We start from the raw sequence: 20,952 nt of genomic DNA, 5'->3' as shown, positions 1-20,952 counted from the left end.
CCGCCAAAAAATAGCTCTCTAAATTGGGTACCCCCAAGCCCCCTTGCATTCGATGCTGATACAGAACATGTCGAGCTATCCTGGGTCGTCTACCTCCCCATATATAAAGCAAAAGCCTCTTCTGCCATTTCATAAGATGTTGTCTGGGAACCTGGATGGGCAGAGTTTGAAACAAGTATAGTAGTTTGGGCAAAACCATCATTTTGACAGCTGCGATCCTACCTAGCCATGGGACGAGGATTCTTATCACACCGGTTTACATCAAACCGAAACTTGGGAACAGGTTACAGATAACAGTTGACAAATAACAAATAACATGAATCATCGAAACCATAACTGGGGGAAAAGACAGAGGGAAAAGACAGGGGGAAAAATTACATAACGTTAAATGCAGTGAACACAATAAATAATATCAATGCTGTGTGCGAAAAATAATATAAATCCACAGGGCTGTCAGGGAAGTGGAACTGTGTGGGGTGAGGAGAAAGTGGCGACTGGGTGGGTAAAAAAGATGTAAATAAATAAATATTCAATATCTATTCCATTCTTCCAAGTCCCTTACTATTTTTAGCCAGAGCACATCATAGTTTAATTGAAACAAATCCTGGATGACACAGATGTATCCCTAGATATTTTATCTTCTGAGGTGCCCATTTAAATTTAAATTGGGTGCGGAGTCTGTGTGCTAGGGTAGCCTGTGTGTTAATATTTAGGATTTCGGACTTTTCCCTGTTTATTCGGAACCCAGAAATTATGCTAAAGTTCTCCATTTCATGGGTCAAACTTGGCAATGAGATCTCAGGATTCGTGATAGTACGCAACACATCATCGGCAAATAGCGATAATTTAGATACAAATTGCCCCACCGTTATACCTCTGATGTTCAGATTATTCCTCACCTTTATGGCAAAGGGTTCCAAAAAATGGCAAACAAAAGCGGAGACAAAGGGCAACTTTGTCGCATGCCCTTTTCACTGGGAAGGTAGAGGAGTACCCTCCATTTACCTTTATACAGGCCAGAGAATCACTATATAACTGTTGCAACCATTGTAGGAAATATGGGCCGAAATTCATTCTCCGCATCAAAGTAAAAAGATAAGGCCAGTGCACGATATCAAAAGCTTTCTCGGCGTAACCAAGAGAGCCAATGTAGGGATATTATGTTCCCTCACCCACCAGATCAAATCCAGGATTTTATGAACATTATCGCTTGCCTGTCTCCCTGGAATAAATCCAGCTTGATCTGAGTGTATGATGGACGCGATAAAGCAATTCAACCTAGCTGCCAGGATTTTAGCTAACAGTTTTAAATCAATGTTTATCAAAGAAATTGGTCGATAAGAACCACATAGAATTGGATCTCTTCCCGGTTTTGGTAGGACTGTTATGCCTGCGGTATTTGCCATAGATGAAAGTGGTGTTCCGTCCCTCAAAGCTTGAAAATATTTTACCAAAATGGGTGTTAACTAACTAGCAAAAATTTGATAAAATCTTCCTGTGTAGCCGTCAAGCCCTGGTGATTTCCTGGGTTTCAGCGATTTTATAGCTATTAATATTTCACCCTCAATAACATCCTTATCTAGCATAGCTTGCTGAGCTTCAGTAAGAGATGGTAAATTTAAGGAAGCCAAATATCTATCTATCTCCTCCATCTTAATGTCCCCATCATCGGAACAGAGTTCTGAGAAAAACTGATGGAACCGGTGGCGGTTGGAGGTGTTGTCCGTTAACATAGTGCCATCCTGGTATTTCACCTTTACTATGATAGATTGGGCCTGCCTTTGTTTCAACGTGTGGGCCAACAGTTTTCCCGCCTTGTTGCCGCCCTCAAAGTATTTTTGGTGAGTGCGTTCCAGTTGATGTGCAAGAACTGCTGCATCTAAGGTTTCTATTATACCTCGCAATTCATTTAAGTGTGCTTTAAGTAGCCTTTGTAGTCTTATGGAGCTTCTCCAAATCTGTAAGTTGGGAAAGTATGCAAGCTCGCTCTGAGTCATGCTTTTTTTTTATAAATGCAGCCCTAGTGATGAATTTGCCCCGGAGTACTGCCTTTAAACAGTCCCACACTACCACTGGACTTACCTCCCCTGTGTCATTTGTAGCTAAATATTCTTTAATGTCATCTACTACTTAAGTGGCATAAGTTTCATCATCTATGAGAGAGTCATTTAGTCTCCAATACCTAATACCTTTATCATAGTCCTGTACTCTCAGCGTGAACCAGATGGGGGAATGGTCAGACCAGAGGATAGGCTCAATATCTACCGTAACCACCCTTGGGAGTAGGGCCGTACTTCCCATGAACATATCTAAATGCGAGTAACTCTCGTGTGGATGAGAAAAGAATGTGTAATTACGAGATTTGGGGAATCTAGATCTCCAAACATCAATGATGCCCTGGCTCTTCATGAGTGCTTTCAGTGTGAGTTGAGCCACTTTAGAATCATTGCTCTGGCCCATGGAGTTATCTAGACATGGGCTAGATTAAAATCTCCACCCATGATCGAGCAACCCTCCATTTTAGATGTCAAGATATCATTTAATGACTGACCGAAAATATCTTTGGGAGATATAGGTCCATATACTGACAGTAATGAATAAACTCCCCCCCCCCCCCCTCCATAGTCAGTTTTACCAGTATATATCTGCCGTTAGAGTCAGACTAGGTGTCTTTCAGTTCAAAATGGAGATCTTTATGAATCATAATGCCCACTCCAGTATACTTAGAGGAAGGAGATGCTGCTGCCCAAAATTGATGAGGATATTTGTCAGATTTCATGAGGCCTTGAAAGCGCTTCCGTAAATGTGTTTCTTGGAGGAACACTACTGCTGCTCCCAACCTTTCCAATTCTTTAAAAAGCAGGCTACGCTTTCTTGGGGTATTAAGACCCTTAACATTTAGAGATAGGAGTTTAAATGTCGCTATAAACTACTCCCCCTACCTTATTACTAGATATTACCCACCTCCTGCTATTCATCCAGTGGCCCACCACTAGACAGTTGGATACCAACATTACGTATAAAAAGATGATTGTGAGCGGCAATTTTGAGATAGTCATAAGTGTTTGGTCACCTGGGCCGGTATTGACAATTTCTGCAACGAGAATCCACCCCAATGTGTAATAGGTCATCCGCACGCTATTATTACTTACTGGACGAATCCCAAGCCCCTCCCCTCACCCCTCTTCTCTATATCCCGGGATAGCTTTTCTGCATCCCAGATGTATTCGAAGGAAGTCATGCCTCACCCCCCCTGCCACCCGCTAACAGGGGATGATAATATAGAATAGAATGTTGCCAATTAAACAGTAATAAGATTAACTGAGAGCTCTTATTGGTGCAGCCTATTAATAGAACATAACAAATAGACCCTGAGGTAGGCCCTCACAAAGCAAGATGTATACAGCCTTACTTAGTTCCAAAATGATAAAGCCCAGCTATATGTCCGGTTTTTCTTGCGAGATCACTGTCCTTGCCAGCTCCAGTGGAGTTTCTCTATAGCCGCCATCTGCCCTTCATAGCCCTTTGCCATCTGGGTTGAATCAGAATCGCAGCACTAGTGTTGTTCACATTGTGCCGTTCTGGTTGTGGAACCTCAATGGTCATGCCTGCCTCTCTCAGCAGGGCTGCCGCATCCTCGACAGTGGTGACTCAATGAGTGACCCCTTGTAGCATAAAGACCAGACTGCTGGGAAAAATCCATCGATATCTAATATTGGCCGCTGTCAACTTAGTTGTGACAACGGAATTCCTGTTTCCTCAAAGTGACAGCAGTAAGATCCGCAAAGATGGCGATCTCACATCCTTCCCACATCCAGGAACATTGCTTTCTGGCAATAGTAAAGATCTTTTCCTTTTGAGCGTATGAATGGTAGCACACTACGATATCACGGGGTTTATTTGCCAGTTTAGGCCTCAAGGTTCTGTGGGCTTTATCAATTTTAATGTTCTGATCTGTGTGGCCCAACAGGGCCTCGCTGCTCTCTAGAAGAAATTTGGAGATTTTGCTAACTACTTCAGAGCAGTCTGAAAATTCTTCAGTGTCTGGTACGCCACAAATTTGTATATTACACCTACGGCTACGGTTCTCGATATCTGCTAATTTGTCCATTAGGGATTGGCAGGTTTCTTGCAGGGCATTATGATCTCTGCGCAGTTTATTCCAACTCTCTCCCTGTGCATCTAGGCGAGTCTCTGCCTCATCCGTCCGGCGTCCTCTCTCTGCTGTTTCTTCCCGGATTTCCTCTATTAAGGCATACATCTCGGATTTATAGTTTTTGAGATCCTGTCGCAGTTCCACAAACCATCCCTGCATCTCGGCTCATGTGGGGAAATTGCCGCTTAATTCGCCGGGCCCAGCTTGTTCTTCCTCTTCTTCTGCGTTGGCCTCCTCAGTCTCCATTTTGGATCGCGGGTCCTCCGATTCGTCTCCACTCTTAGAATAAGAATATTTGTATAAAATCGGTGGACTTGCGCTTCGCCGACATCAGCAAGTTGGGCTGGTTAATTTCAGAGAGCACAGTGTGAAAATATAAGCTCCTTTGCTATCACATAAGGCGTGCTAAAAGCCCGGTATGAGCGGGGAGCAAAGATTTAAGCTGCTCGCATGAGGAGTGACGTCACTTCCTCCTCATCTGGCATTGGTTTATAAAGCTCCTGCAATCTTTAGGATCCCCAAGGTACCTGGAAGGCAACAGCAAATGTGGCATGGTTCCACGGAGATGAGCCAGGGACTGGGACCAGTACAGGGAGCTGAGCCTGCATGGCCTTAATTATTACTGCCAATGTTTCAAGCAGGCCAGTCACTTGGTCCAGGATCCCTGTTGCTGCTGAATGTGCTGGGCCAACCCTGGGATAGTGTAAAGGGCGGACGAGTCCACTGGGTCCATGGCCTCAGCAAACATGTAAGGGGAGTGAACCCTTGTGCTATGGTGCAATTGGCGCAGCTTAGTAGGTGAACCCACTAGGCCCATGCTGACAGCTGGTGGGCGCACCATGGATCGGGACAGAGAAGGAGCTTCACCTATACCAACCCTGTTCCTGGCAGGTTGAGCCTTTGGGTTTCAGGAGCCAGCAGGACTTAGGCAATTGTCCCACAGGGCGAGCAAGATGAGAAAGTCTGGGGCTAAACTGAGGTCAGGGCAGGCAACAGTCAGCCTGTTACCGGCATCAAGCAAGGCATAGTCAAGGTCCATAGCAGGGAACAGTGGCAGTGGCAGACAAAGAATAGTCAAAGTCCAAAGCAATGGTTAATACTGGAAGGCAGGCAGAGACAAAATGGACAGACAGGACATGTTACTGAGACAGGACACACACAGGACAACCACAGTAGTGTAGAGCAAGAGGAGGCAATGGAGAGGCAAACAAGGAGGTGAGAAGACAAGGAACCAGCAGGAAGACAAAGGAGAATGGCACAGAACACGGAGCAACACGCACTGCACAGTAAGACAGGAAACCCATTAGTTAGGCGGCGGTTGGGAGCAGGCTGTGGGTTTAAATACCCAGCCGGCACGGATGTCATCTGTGCACGACATCACACGTTTCCCACCATGAAGCCAGTAAAAGGAGAGACACTGCGCGAGCCCATGCCTATGGGAAGAAGCAGGAATGGCATCTAGGGGGTCCGTCAGCTTTCCAGGGTGAGTGTGGCTAGTTTGGGGCCCTTCCCACAGCCAGCCAAACATTACACTCCTCCTCACTTGGTCATCCAGTTTGGAGGGACGACCCGATCTAAGCGGAGTCTTTGTGGGGTCATACACTTATTTCGACCAATTCTTGTATACCCATCCCCAAATGTATATCTTCCCACAGTTTTGCCCCAGAGTTCTTTTGACAGCATCTTGGTGTTTATGGTTACGTCTTTTCTTTGAAATTCACTACCCAGCAAAGAGAGAACGACCTGCTGAATTTATCATGTCATGATACGAATCAGTAGAGTATCACAGATGCAGTTAATTGACAATGTGTGCTTTTGTGAACAGAGCTTAAAGTATTTAGGATTGCTGCAGAAGTACTTACCTGTCCAAACTATCCCATGTTTTAGTTCTACGTCTACTATTTTCCAATGAATTCTGGAATATATTTTTCACTTGGCAGTTGTGGATAAATGAAGCAAACACTGTTTTAATGCATTTTACTTCCAGGCCACAAAAGGTGAACATTTTGGAAGAGGGTGTAAACTTTCTATAGACACTTGTGTGTGTGTGTTCCCCTCCCCCATATTTCCACCTCCCCAGTGAGCTCCAGATATAGTTCCAATAGAAGAGTGTGTGGTGGGCTTTGCCCCCCCCCCCCCCCCCCAATCCTCAAATAAAAAAAAAAACTATGCAGTTCATGCTTCTAGATGTGGTCCCTACCTCCAGGGGCCGTAGCTTATCAATACCTCCTTCCAGGCTCTGTTTCATGCTGCTGGTAATCTGTTTAATGCTTTGCACCTGATAGGGAAAAGAAAGGACAAAATAATCAGAGAAAACCTGGAGTGGGTGAGTCAGAGAGAAGCAGCACATAAAAATTATTCAGGTTCGGGAGAGAGGGAGGGTAAGGTTTCTGTTTCTCATACTCCTAGTGCTGGTGCCTTTACCTGACGTTTCAGGGACACTAGCTGGATGTCAAGGTGCCGGAGACTCAACAGGGACATATCCGGGCTGGCGGTGACCATACTGATGTCACTTGGGCTTAGGTACATCCCCTTGGGAGGCCGCCGACGGGAGCGCAGCGGGTGGTAGCGGTACTGTGAGATCTGTGTCTCTTTCCTGACTGGGCCTGGCTTGCAGGTGATATGCTTCTGATAAGGGGGTTGCTAGGGAAGAAGGAGAGGAAGCAAAGGAAAGAATGATGAGAATTAAAAGCTGGCAGCAGTGTAAACTCCATGCATGACAGTGTCCATGTTTAATATATTCTAAGAGAACTGCATTCCTTATAGCCAAGGTGCATTCTCTGCCCTCAGCAGCTATCCCACGTGTAGGCAATTCTGGTCCTGGAATGCCACAAACAGGTCTGGTTTTCAGGACATCCACAATGAATATACATGAGATATTTGCATATTAAGGAAGGCAATGCATGCAAATATACCTCATGCATATTCATTGTGGATATCCCGAAAACCTGACCTGTTTGTGGCACTCCAGAACAGTTGCCTACCCCTGAGCTATCCACTTCCCTCTTGCAAATGGAAGAACTGTCCTTCTCATAAGAGACATCTCTCAAAAGGTATCTCTGCACATAAAACAAGTCAGAAAAGCCACAGGGTTCTAGGATGCTTCAAGAATGGTGATTAATCCAGTCAAGGGATACTGTGCCCACCCACACCTTTTCCCAGTGCAATGTTTGTTCCTGTGCATGTCACTTCTCTGCAGGGGGCTTATTTTCTCACCTCTTTTTTCACATCAATTGCCTCACTCTCCCCATCGCTGCCTCGGGGCCCCTCCACAGTTTCCCCATCACTGCAAAGGAAGTGGAAGCCATTTACAAGAAACTTCACAGCAAGAGCACCAGTTCAAATATTTAAAAGTAGCAGCTTTCCCTCATCTCTCCAAGAAGCTACAGCCTCTCTTTGGCACAGCTACCTATTTAATCCGCATACATTTTACTTCTATTCATTTCAGGAACATAAAGGTTATACTTTAATGGCCAGATTTTAAATGCCCTACGCGCGTAAATCCGGCACGCGCGTAAGTCCCGGGGCTTCGTAAAAGGGGCGTGTCGGGTGCGTTCCGTGAATGACGCGGCGTTTCGGGGGCGGGCCCGGGGGCGTGGCGCCGGCCTGGGGGCGTGGTCGAGGCCTCCGGACCAGTCCCTGGATCGGGTGATGGCGCGCCAGCAGCCCACTGGCGCGCACAGATTTACATCTGCTTTCAGCAGGCATAAATCTGCCAACAAAGGTAAGGGGGGGGGGAAGGTGGGGGGAGGGCAAAGGAAAGTTCCCTCCGAGGCTGCTCCAAAATCGGAGCGGCCTCGGAGGGAACAGGCAGCACGCGCTGGGCTCGGCGCGTGCAGGTTGCACAAATGTGCACCCCCTTGCGCGCGCCGACCCTGGATTTTATAAGATACGCGCGGCTACGCACATATCTTATAAAATCCAGCGTACTTTTGTTCGCGCCTGGTACGTGAACAAAGGTACGCGCTTGCACAAAATTATAAAATCTACCCCCATGTATTTAAAAAACTCCACTTCTGGTCATCATTACAAAAAGTTCTGCAAAGGAGTTTAGTAAATTTCTTTTTAAACTTAAATTTTTATGAATTATCAACATATAAATCTATTGCATGACTGTGCTGTAAGTACAACAATACAGCATAAATCAAGATTTACCCAACTTTTCCAATTCACTACCCACCCAAAAGATTACATTTCTAAGCACCCCCTATTATCTCCCTTATCTTTAACCTCAATACTCCCCCACTCTCCCCTCCCCAGCTACCCACCCGCTCTACCCAACTTCTCCCCACTCCTTTTATCTCAAAACAGGAGAGGAAAGAGCAGCCTAACTTCAGGCTTACAACAATGGTTTAGAAGCTATTATTCAAAATTTGTAAAAATAAGCTCCTATAAATTTCTTTACTTTTTCCAACTTCTCCTTAATCTTCTCAGTCAAAATGAGAAATTACTACTTACACGATAACTTCCTTTTCTTTAGGACAGAAGGATGAATTCAGAACAAGTGGGTTATGCACCTCTACCAGCAGATGGAGACAGAGCAAACTGACGTGTCAGTATATACAGCCCTGAGTGACATTAGTCTACCAGTATTCTCTGCAAAAACAAACTGTGGACAGACTAGCAAAACTCGATTAAACAGATAACCATTTCAATACTCAGCCAACAGGCAACACTGACCTCAGATAAGAATGTATTAACACTAGCCTAGGGACAGGTCTAACACTTACCAGTAATCCCTGCAACACGTAGCCATGGAAGAGGACCATAATAGGCGTCATAGTGGATAATACATTGAAATCGTCTGTTCAGTGTGCTGCGGCAGTCAAAAAGCAAACAATGTTGGGAATTATTAGAAAAGGAATGGTGAATAAAATGGAAAATGACGTAATGCCTCTGTATCGCTCCAAGGTGAGACCGCACCTTGAATACTGTGTACAATTCTGGTCGCCACATCTCAAAAAAGATATAGTTGTGATGGAGAAGGTACAGAGAAGGGCTACCAAAATGATAAGGGGATGGAACAACTCCCCCATGAGGAAAGACTAAAGAGGTAGGACTTTTCAGCTTGGAGAAGAGACGACTGAGGGGGGATATGATAGAGGTGTTTAAAATCATGAGAGGTCTAGAACGGGTAAATGTGAATCGGTTATTTACTCTTTCGGATAATAGAAGGACTAGGGGGCAGTCCATGAAGTTAGCATGGGGCACATTTAAAACTAATCTGAGAAAGTTCTTTTTCACTCAACGCGCAATTAAACTCTGGAATTTGTTGCTAGGGGATGTGGTTAGTGCAGTTAGTGTAGCTGGGTTTAAAAAAGGTTTGGATAAGTTCTTGGAGAAGTCCATTACCTCCTATTAAGTTGACTTAGAAAATAGCCACTGCTATTACTAGCAATGGTAACATGGAATAGACTTAGTTTTTGGGAACTTGCCAGGTTCTTATGGCCTGGATTGACCACTGTTGGAAACAGGATGCTGGACTTGATGGACCCTTGATCTGACCCAGTATGGCATGATCTTATGTTCTTAACCATTCGGCAGCCAAGGGAGGGAAAATGGATTCATCTGACTGACCTAAAGAAAAGGAAATTATCAGGTAAGTAGTAATTTCTCATTTTTTTGCATCCAGTCAGATGAATCCAGAACAAGTGGGATGTACCCAAGCTACTCCTGAATAGAGCGGCATGCTGCCCGCGGTCCAGTCAAAACTGCACGTACAAAGACTGCGTCCTCCCAGACCTGCACATTCAGACAATAATACCTGGAAAAGGTATGCAAGGCGGACCATGTTGCAGCTTGGTAAATGTTGACGGGAGACCACAATTTCACTTCTGTCCATGACACTGCCTGAGCCCTAATGGAATGAGCCCTGACCTGATTAGGTAACAGCTTCCCAGCATCAAAGTATGCAGCCATGACTACTTCCTTAATCCAGCAAGCTATAGTAACCCGCAAGGCCAGCTCTCCCTGCTTAGTACTCCGTGAAGGACAAACAGGCGATCCATCCTCTGAAAAGGCTTTGTAACCTCCAAATACCTGACAATATGTCTCTTGACATCCAAGGGTCACAACAGACAATACTCCTCTACATCTCTCTCTCTGTCCAGAGAGGGGAGGGAGATGGACTGATTCAAGTGATACTCAGTGACCACCTTCGGTTAAAAAAAGAAAGGAACACTATGCAGCTGTACCACCCCTGGAGTCACCTGGAGGAATGGCTCCCAGCAAGACAAAGCCTGCAGTTTGGAAACCCTACACACAGAACAGATTACCAGAAGAAACACTGTTTTCAAGGTCAGTTACCGCAAATTCAGGTTACGCATTGGTCCAATACCAAATTAAGACTCCATAAGGGCACCAGAAACCACAAGAGGACTCCTTTCAGGAAACGGGCCACATCAGGATGAGCCAAGGATCCATAAGAACATAAGAAATTGCCATGCTGGGTCAGACCAAGGGTCCATCAAGCCCAGCATCCTGTTTCCAACAGAGGCCTATATGCAACACCTTGCACTTGTCCACATTAAATTTCATCTGCCATTTGGATGCCCAATCTTCCAGTCTTGCAAGATCTTCCTGTAATGTATCACAATCCGCTTGTGATTTAACTACTCTGAATAATTTTGTATCATCCGCAAATTTGATAGCCTCACTCGTATTCCTTTCCAGATCATTTATATATATATTGAAAAGCACCGGTCCAAGTACAGATCCCTGAGGCACTCCACTGTTTACCCTTTTCCACTGAGAAAATTGACCATTTAATCCTACTCTGTTTCCTCTCTTTTAACCAGTTTGTAATCCACGAAAGGACATCGCCTCCTATCCCATGACTTTTTAATTTTCTTAGAAGTCTCTCATGAGGGACTTTGTCAAACACCTTCTGAAAATCCAAATACACTATATCTACCAGTTCACACCTTTATCTACATGTTTATTAACCCCTTCAAAAAAATGAAGCAGTTTGTTAGGCAAGACTTCCCTTGGGTAAATCCATGTTGAATTTCGGGAAAAGTTTGTCTTCTTGCTTATATCAAAATCTGAAACACAGTAGACAGTCAGAAAAGTGTGGAAAACATAAGGGATCTAGCAAAACAGGAGGCATGGTCTAGGGTCTGGCAGCTAAAAAATGCAAAGTTATGCCTTTAGGTTGCAAAATCCCAAAGGAAAAATACAGTATTGGGGGTGAAAGTCTTCTAAGCACAAAAAAAGTGGAATTTGGGGGTGATTATCTGATGATCTGATTATCTGATAATTTGTGGCCAAACAGGCCAAAAGTGACAGCAAAAGCCATACAGATGCTTGGCTGCATAGGGAGAGGAATGTTCAGCAGAAAAATGGAGGTGATATTGCCCCTGTATAGGCCCCTTGTGAGTCCTTACTGTGCACAATTCTTTAGACCGCACCTTCAAAAGGAAATAATCTGGTTGGACTCAGTCCAGAGAGTAGCTACTAAAATGGTCAGTGGTCTTCATTGTAAAGCATATGGGGATAGACTTAGAGATCTAAACATGTATATCCTAGAGCAGGGGTGGCCAACTCTGGTCCGAGAGCCACAAACAGGCCAGGTTTTCAAGATATCCACAACAAATATGCAAGAGATAATTATGCATATAATGAAGGCAGTGCATGCAAATCTATTTCATGCATATTTGTTATGGATATCCTGAAAACCTGGCCTGTTTGTGGCTCTCATGGAATAGGCTTAGTTTTTGGGTACTTGCCAGGTTCTTATGGCCTGGATTGGCCCCTGTTGGAAACAGGATGCTGGGCTTGATGGACCCTTGGTCTGACCCATATGGCATGTTCTTATATTCTTAGGAGTTGGCTACCACCGACCTAGAGAAAATGCGCGACAGGAGAAATGTGAGAAAGACATTTAAATACTTCCAAGGTTTTTATGCACAGGTGGTGAGCCACTTTCAACAGAGCGGAGGCTCTAGAATGAGGGGTCAGGGCATAAGGGTGAAAGAGGATATACTCAGGAGTAATCTTAGGAAATATTTCTTTACAGAGAGGGTGGTGGATACATGGTATAGCCTCTCAGTGTTACGCGCACCGGCCTTGGCAGACCCACGGCTCGGCCCCCTCACCTCTTTCAAAGTGATCCAGCACTTGGTCCAGCGGCTGCGGGCCACCGGCTCCGTCCTTGGGCCATCGCTGGGGCCTCCGGCTCTGCTGCAGTTCCTGATGTTCCACGTCGGGCTTCTCCGCATGGCCCGAGGAGAGATGCCCTCCCGACCAGTGTGGCGCACAGCTGATCCTTTCATAGGGCCCGTGGCGGGAACCTGGCCACAGCCCCAGATGACATCGGCAAAGCTCCAGTATATAAGCCGGGCTCCGCTCTCTCAAATCGCCTTTGCAACAGGTCCCCTCGCTAGTCGAGTGCTCACTGCTCGTTGCTTGTTCCTGGTTCCTGATTCTGATTGTCTTCATTCCTGTATCCTTGTTCCTGAATTCTTGTTCCTTCATCTATCCTTTGGATTGCTAACCTGGTTTGACCTCTGCATTGCCTGACTACTCCGTTGCCTCTCTCCAGTCCCGGACCTCTGCATTGCTTGACCACGCCATTGCTTCTCTCCAGCCCTGGACTTCTGCTTCATCCGACCATTCTTTGACTCTCTCCTCGTCCAGACCTCAGCCTTGCTTGCCACTGCTTCCAGCCTGCCGCCAGTCTTGAACCCAGCTTGCTTAAAGATGCCTCTTCAGCTTTTGTCCTGGACGTGGTTCATTCAGGCTTTGGCCTGCTTTTGCTCGGGCGCCCTCTGACAGACTGTGTTCCTATTGGCGCCCAGGTCTCCGGGACTCCGCCTCGTCCAGTACAGACTGTTACCTACACTAGTTGCTGCCTCTGGGCTGACCTCTATCCACCCATTGACGACCACTGACGGAGGCCACCTAAGTCCAGTCAGCCCCGGCACCCAAAGATTCAACCCGCGGGGAACGAGGGCTGGTATTGGTGAAGCGTCAGCCCTCTCCGCCTGCCGATGGTGGGGACCCATAGGATCCCTCCTACGGGTAGTGTCAACCCCACCTCTGCCCAAGGGTCCACCTCCGGCGCAACACTCAGTGGAGGTGATGGACACAAAAACAGTATCTGAATTCAAGAAAGCATGGGATAACCTAGGGGATCTCTGAGGGAGTAATGGGAATTGTAAAACTAAATTAGTTGGGCAGATAGGCAGACCAGATAGGCCATATTTCTCTTTCTGCTACTTCGCACAAATAGGAAAAGACAAATTATGCTTGTGGGATCCAAACATAAGGAATCAAGAAAGTAAACTCTTTAAAGAAATATGTGATCTCGAGAGTTAAGTTAATGCTGTCATGAATGACAAAGTTGAGAAACTAACAAAATTCAATAAAGATTCTTTTTTGAAAAGGGGCATAAACCTGATGTTATTTTAGCTCGACAACTGAAGGGTGTGAGAGCTGCAAACAGTATTAAAATATCTGTAATTTAAAAACTGATCCATGAACCCAGTTTGATATGGCTAAAGAACTCAAACATGTCTATGAATCTGTCTATGAATCTCAAAGGGACGAAGACAATTACATTTCTAGACTTTTTTTTTTTTTTTTTTTAATAAGGAGGCAGCCCTTTCTAAATTACAAGTCAATAATAGCACAATTTGCCTCAATTTGCATGCTGGAGATCCTTGAAGCAATTAAGAGACTGAAGCTAGACAAGGCAAATGGTGTGGATGGGTTTAGCATCAGTTACTACAAACCGTTCACCATAACATCTCTCCCCCACGTTAGCTAGATTAATCCATAATCTTCAGATTTCTGGCTTTCTTCCAAATTCGTTATCTGATATATCCATTTTGGTATTCATGGGAAGGGTTATTTTATATTAGCCTGTTGAGGGCTAAAGTCTGCAGGTACAATTAGCCCACAGAAGACTTATCCGCATAAAGTCCCCTTTGAAAATTCACAGGTTGCTCCGCTTCCAAGCAGGTGTAATTTTTTTCTCCATGAAAATTTATGCAAACACTATTAAAAATCTAAATTCTTTGACGACAAGCAGGCATGAATCAGTCATAACACCTGGGTGATGTCAGAGGGCACCACAGGATCCCACCTCTCAAGAGCACAGTAAAAAAAATAAATAAATAAAGGGACAAAGCAGCAGAAAGACTAGCACCAACACACTGAGGAACCATGATAGTGGCAAGAACACCACAAGGAGTAGAGTGAGTCATCTGGTGTATGGCAGCAAGGCAGAGTGGCAGAAAGTTGATAGGGGCAAGACAGGCTGGCAGAGCTGAGGTAGTCAGGTCGCTGTGGTGTTGATAGGGGGAAGACAAGGAGGCAAGACAATATGAGGCTCAGCCCACGGATGGTGTTACGCCGGTAGTAGTGGCCCCCGGCATGCCGGGACCAAGTCTTCTCGGAGTCGGATTGTTTGTGAATGCAGCTGAAAGTGGGTGGTAAACTCCATCTAAGGATAAATACCGGCACGAGACTGATAGTCAACAATAAAAAAAAGTGCAGTAAAAAAAAGCCTGGCTGCCTAGCAGGCACAGCAGCAAAAAAGAACAAAATATCTTTTTCAGCAATAGAAAATTAATTGTAGCAAACTAGCAATAGCAATTGAATAAAGATTTGAGATACTCAGAGAGCTCAAACAGCAAACAAGCTTCTCAGATAGAACCCAAGAAGAGGGGAGTGGGGTGAAGGGGAACGGGACCCCTGCATGCAGCGCGACTGTCAACCGGGGTGTACTGTCCACTCGACCTGTCTTGAAACACGGACCAAGGAGTCTAACACACGTGCTAGGACCTGAAACATGATGAACTATGCCTGGGTGGGGTGGAGCTGCTGCGGGTGCAGATCTTGGTGGTAGCAGCAAATATTCAAACAAGAGCCCCGGGGAGAGTTCCCTTTCCTTTCTACAGGAAAAGGCTCCCTAGACTGGGTTCGCCCCGAGAGTGTGGTGGTTCCGTTGGTGTCTAGTGAGCCCTCGCTGGTCTTTTAAAATCTGGTGGACATAGCAGATATACAAACGAGAATTTTGAAGGCCAAGGTAGAGGAGATTTCCATATGAACAGCAGTTCAACATGTGCCAGCGGGTACTAAGAGGTAGGCTACACCCAGGAGCATTCCCTTTCCTTTGCGCAGGAAAGGGCTCCCTGAAATGTGTTCGCCCCGAGAGTGGGGCACAAACCTTCAAAGTGTGGCGAAGTGGAGGAGGTTTCCATGTGAACAGCGGTTCAACATGTGTCAGCGGGTACTAAGAGATAGGCTACACTCGGGGAGAGTTTTCTTTCCTTTGTGCAGGTATGTTGTGGTTTGATCTGTCACTTCTTCCTGAACTGGTTCACTGCCAGAAGCAAATGGCATCTTTTTCATTTGTGAAAGATAGTTCACCAGAGCATGCTTTTAGAGCAATAGAGACTGCCATTTGTGAAGCAAGAACTGAGCTGGATATTATTTGTGAATACCCAGAAGCTATTAACTGTACTTATGCACTTCAGCTGATGACAAAGGAACTTGAAGAGCTCTCAGAAATTAGAAAACTGCTACTCAAATCCAAATCTACAATATCAACCTATGTTGACTTTGTACCCTACACATTGCCTCTGTAAACTATGGGAACACAGAGGATGAACTAGAGTACAACTACCACCAGTTTTCTATAGTACTAGAAACATTACTGTTGGCACCTAAGAAAGATTTAGGGAAAATGGCCCATATTATGAATGTCATGAAAACTATTGAGCATATAAAATATGCAACTCCAAACATCTTACGTCAGGTTTTTATGTTCTTACATTCCAAATGTTGCAAAACAGGAAAAAGAATTTTCTGGAAAGAAGTGATGCACAAATACATGAAACTGAAATTAGATACTAGAACTAAACTCAGACAGGCACAGCGTTTGGGGTCAGGCCCTTGTAGTGACATAAGGGCTGGACGGGCAGGCACATCAGTTGAGGTCAGGTCCTTGTAGTGACGCAAGGGCTGGACAGGCACAGCGTTTGGAGTCAGGCTCTTGTAGTGACATAAGGGCTGGACGGACAGGCACAGCAATTGAAGTCAGGTACATGTGCTGATATTATCTGGAGCATATGAGGCAGTTGGAGCTGCTGCAAGGTTTTAAATTGCTTTTATTCATCTTGTCATTCACAGGGAAAATCTGGAAACTCAAGCAAAAGCATGTTTATTTTCAAACACACTAGCATTTCCATCAACTCTGGTGCCAGCCTTGAGCGATGAGGGCTCATGATATCCCCTGTCATTGAAAATACACGTTCACTGGGCACACTGGTTGGTGGACATGACAGATATTGCTGAGCCACTTTGGCTAGGTGTGGCCAGACAGTGGACTTGTGCCCAATATGCCAGCAGATCTGTCTGCATGTCCTCTATGGGCTCTGTGAGATACCGTGTCACTGATATTTGTGCTGGTGTCTCCTTTGCTTGGGTGGGCTGAGAGTCCTTCTTGCCAGTTGCTTTCGCTCTAACCCGTTCCAGAACAAATGATTTTTTAGGGGCAACATGGCTTTGGCGTACTGAAGTGGAGGAGGAAGTACTAGCTGTCGCTGACAGAGTGCTGCTCCTGCTTGGGCTTGCACTACTCTCTGAAGTGTCTGCTGTTTCCTCCTCTGCTTCATGCTTAATCTGTCTCTGCCTATGGTGCTCCTGTTCATGGACGTTTACTAACAGTAGGTCCTTCACAAATGAGAGACAATCGGACTATAGGGCGAGTTTCCCTTTCACACGGGGATCACAGACCGTGGCGAGCATTTATCTGTGGTCTTTTGTTAAAGGTCTTAATCTCTCTTGCACCTGTGTCTGCAAAAAGTCCAGAAAATGCAGCACCTCTGCTGTCAATCCCTCTTCATGTTTAAAGCCTTCCAAATTTTCCTCCAGAAAATTAACTATAGGGATGATGTCAGCCAAGGTGGCACTTCTGGAACTCAGCTCCTCCGTGGCATCCTTGAAGGGCTGCAGGATTTTTACCAGCTGACTCATGACTACCCAATCATGATGCCCTAGGGGACTCTGCACACCTATGTCCATTTCCACAGAAAGGTCATGAAGGGGTGTCTGCTGCTCCACTAACCTCTGCAGCATCATATAGGTGGAATTCCACCGGGTGCCAATGTCTTGAATGAGACGCTTGTGAGGCATCCTCAAATCAGTCTGTTTTTCACGGAGAACCTGCCCCGCCTTCACATTTCTGTGGAAGTGCACTGCTATGTTCTTGCACTTGTGTATTAATGTATTCAGGTATTCATTCTCTTGGTGCTTGGACTCCAACCTCAGAGCTGACTTCACTACCAGGTGCAGAGTGTGTGCAAAACATCGGATGTTCTGAAAGCGCCTGTCGGATATTGTCTTTACCATGTTTGCACCATTGTCTGTGACAAAGAACCTTGCCTGAAGATTCCTGTCTTGCAGGTGTAGCTGCCAGCTCGCCAGCATCTGTCTGATGCATGCTAGAATATTGGCTGAGGTATGGGCATCGTCCGTCAAGTGGGTGTGCAGTAAAGCCCACCTCCACCCTGATACTTGTTCACTAATAGAGCTGCTGTCAGGGAGAGGTAAGAGTGTGCAGCATTCATGGCGGTCCAGATATTGCAGGTGAAATGCACACTCCCCTCTCCCTGAGCTAGCAGTGCTTGAATGCGACTGCAACACTGGTTGTACAGGCTGGGAATGACGTTTCTGCTAAATGTGGTTCTGGAGGGGACTTTATAATTTGGAAGTACGACCTTCAGAAAATGCTTGAAACCCATATTCTCCAGTACCTGCTGGTCATCAAGGGCAATAATTTCCCCAATGCTCCTGGTTACAACTTTTGAGGCTGCCTGCCTCCTTCCCCAGAATATAGTTACCAAACACCACCCCATTTCCTCCATGGTGGGTTGTTGCTTCTGACACATGGCAGGGGGCTGCTGGCCTGCCACCTGACTGCTAGAAGGGGCTGAGGACGTGGAATGACTCTGTTCGTTTTCAACCACTTTACACTGCCTGGAAAAAGGGGGTCCCCTGACCCCCAGATGTCAGTACTGTTGGGTATTGCTTCTATATATGATGCATCATGCCAAAATTAGGTAGATGTCCCATTTGCTTGTCTCTGCTAATAGCCCTGGAACAGTAATTACACTAAGCAAAACGCAGGTCCGCTGTCACTTTAAAGTGGCTCCAGATCACAGATTTCTTTCATGATCCCTTCTCTATAGCCTTCGGGGTGGATGATGGCACTGGAGTTGAAGTAGTGGATGCACCCTGAGAAGCAATGCCGGGGGTATCAGTCACAATCTGTGCCTGCACTGACTGTTCTTCCTCCTCATCATCATCAGTTTCAGCTCTCCCCTCCAGCACTGAAGTGGAGGCTAAGACAGGACTAACTAATCCTCCTAAACCTTCTCCAGCTATTACTTCTTCCATTTCTGATGATTTATTTATTTATTTAGCATTTTTATATACCGACTTTCCAATAACAGAATTACTGATCAATTCGGTTTACATTTTAACAGAACAATAACATTGACAAGTAAATGTCTTACAAAGAACAGGTCGATATAACTTGGATAGGTAAATATGGGGTTAACCAGTAAAGATACATTGCCTAATGTAGGTAAAAGTAAAAGATACAGTGCCTAATGTAGGTTAAATAAACAGTTGCTAATTATAAGACTAGGTTATGATCTTCGACTGCCATAGTTTACGTGAGTTCTATAGAAGATCTAAATAGCTCTCAGGTGGATAAGCATTGGCAGGGATGTTCCGCAGGAAGCTGTTATGGGAAAGCTTGGTTGAACAAGAATCCCACACAAGATTATTCTTCATCAGAATCAGCAGTATCTGCACTACATTGTCAGTGCTAACTAGAGTCTGCTGACGCACTGCTGCTTTTGAGTCTGGCCCTTTTGTCTTGCATGACTCAGCCTCCACTTCCCTCACCTCCAAAACAACAGGGTCAGAAACAGGTGGGGGTGGTGCATAATCTTTAAATTTCAGCTTTTTCCAGATGGAACTGCCTGCCTGTTGTACTTTGGACATTGAGGCGTGGGTCCTTGGTCGCTGCAAAAGATGGCACCTCCCGGAGGGCAGGGCCCTGCGGGACTTGCAGCAATAGGCTAGATCATGAGCAGAGATGGACACAGAGAAGTTAGTTTTTATTAATCTACAACATAGATGGTAACCCGAGGAACGGGTAATGATCCCAGCCAGCAGAGGAGATGTCTGATGGCAATGTTGCATCTGACAGCTGCAGCGTGGAAAAGGCAGCTCCACAGTCTCACCAGGTCCCGGAGAGGGATCTGGGTCCGGTAGTGGTCCGCAAAGCGGGGTAGACTGAGAACCCAGGCCTAGATGGAAAGGCCAGTGAGAGTAGATCCGGTAATGGTCCACGGTACGGGGTAGGCCGAGGATCGATGAAGAGAGAGATGAGACAATGCAGACACAGAACTGGAGCGGTAGTACTCACTCTGATACTGGCAGTTATAGTAGAAGAGAACCCCTGAGGAACGGAGGTCCAGAACGAAATAAGGCCCCCAAGGAGCGGGTACCTTAGGCATCCTTGTTGCTGGCAGATAACCCCGGCCGGGGTAGAGAAGCGAGGCAAAGCCCCCGTGGAGCGGGTACCTAAGTCGTCCTGGAGCGAGAGCACACAGAGTGGAAGTGTCTGGTAACAGAGAGATCAGCATGGAGATTCCTTGCTAACTCATATTAGGAATTGTGAACGGAGTTTAAATACCAGAGCGTGTGTCGTCATGCAGTGGGGATGCCCCCGAGATTGCCACCCTGACACATGTAAAGGACGGGGCTGTGCATGAGCGTGTGCCCTAGGTGCATGGGCGTGTGCCCTAGGTGACGAAAGATGGTGAATGCAATCGCCCATGCCGGACCGGGGACGCCGGAGGGGGGTCGGCCTGGAGAAGCAGAGGCAGCCATCTTCCCAAATTAATACACAACAAAAACACCAAATGGCTTAAAGATGCCCTTCCACCACCACCACATCCAAAGAAACCTCAGATCTATAAACACCGGCCTGCTAAACATACCCTCCACAAAAAACAAGCACACCTAACCACAACCAGAGAGTGCGCCATAACAATAGCTGGCCCATCGCTGTGGAACACACTCCCTGAACAACTCAGACTGGAGCCGTCCACCCAGTCCTTAAAAAAAAAAAAAAAAAAAAATTTAAAAACCTGGCTATTCCAAAAAGCCTTTCAGCCCTCAAACCTAACTCCCCACCCCCCCTCCTTATACCCACCCCAACCTCACAACAAAAGAGAAACGTCACAATCCCAATTAACCTCTAGACATGCCTGCGTACCTCAATAAGCCCCACCCTGCCTCCCATGTACAGACCCCCCCTGTAAATAACTAGAGATGCCTACCTCCCTATGTAACCATAGTTATTGTCCTGCTGAGCTGTTGAATCAAATCGCTCTGTTAAGCCGTTTGAATCAATTCCATTTCAATGTTCATCACTGCTAAAATCTAATTGTACTAACTGTTGATTTGCCTCCTCCATGTAAAATAGTAAGACACGCTCGTTCTACTACTTCTCCACGCCAACATGTAAACCGATGTGATGTACCCCAACGAATGTCGGTATACAAAAGCAAATAAATAAATAAAAGGAACTGAGTCAGGCAGGAAAAAGGTGAGCAATAGAGGGCACAGCCCTCTGCGACCGAAGGGCGCAAAAGTACCCCCTTCCAAGGGCCCCCCCAGGGGGTTTCAGCTTACGAGGATAAGGCTGATGGAAGTGACGGATCATGTCTCTATCCAGGATATTGGCCAAGGGCTCCCAGGAGTTCTCC

The 20,952-nt window shown here is 46.0% G+C and overlaps 1 protein-coding gene across 2 annotated transcripts in view; it reads right to left on the bottom strand.

Moving 5' to 3' along the window:
- RCOR2 (REST corepressor 2) overlaps positions 1-20,952 on the bottom strand; it is a 119,001-nt gene that overhangs the window by 36,312 nt on the left and 61,737 nt on the right. For both annotated transcript variants that reach the window (XM_029614712.1, XM_029614713.1), the window contains exons 7-9: positions 7,373-7,442; positions 6,581-6,799; positions 6,357-6,434 (exon numbers count right to left, since the gene is read on the bottom strand). In XM_029614712.1, coding sequence (XP_029470572.1) covers positions 6,357-6,434; positions 6,581-6,799; positions 7,373-7,442 — 367 coding nt within the window. The remainder of the gene's footprint in view (positions 1-6,356; positions 6,435-6,580; positions 6,800-7,372; positions 7,443-20,952) is intronic.

The sequence above is a fragment of the Rhinatrema bivittatum genome, chromosome 8, assembly GCF_901001135.1.
Source record: "Rhinatrema bivittatum chromosome 8, aRhiBiv1.1, whole genome shotgun sequence".
In the NCBI taxonomy this organism is placed as follows: Eukaryota; Metazoa; Chordata; class Amphibia; order Gymnophiona; family Rhinatrematidae; genus Rhinatrema; species Rhinatrema bivittatum.
This window is presented reverse-complemented; position numbering and strand designations above follow the sequence as displayed.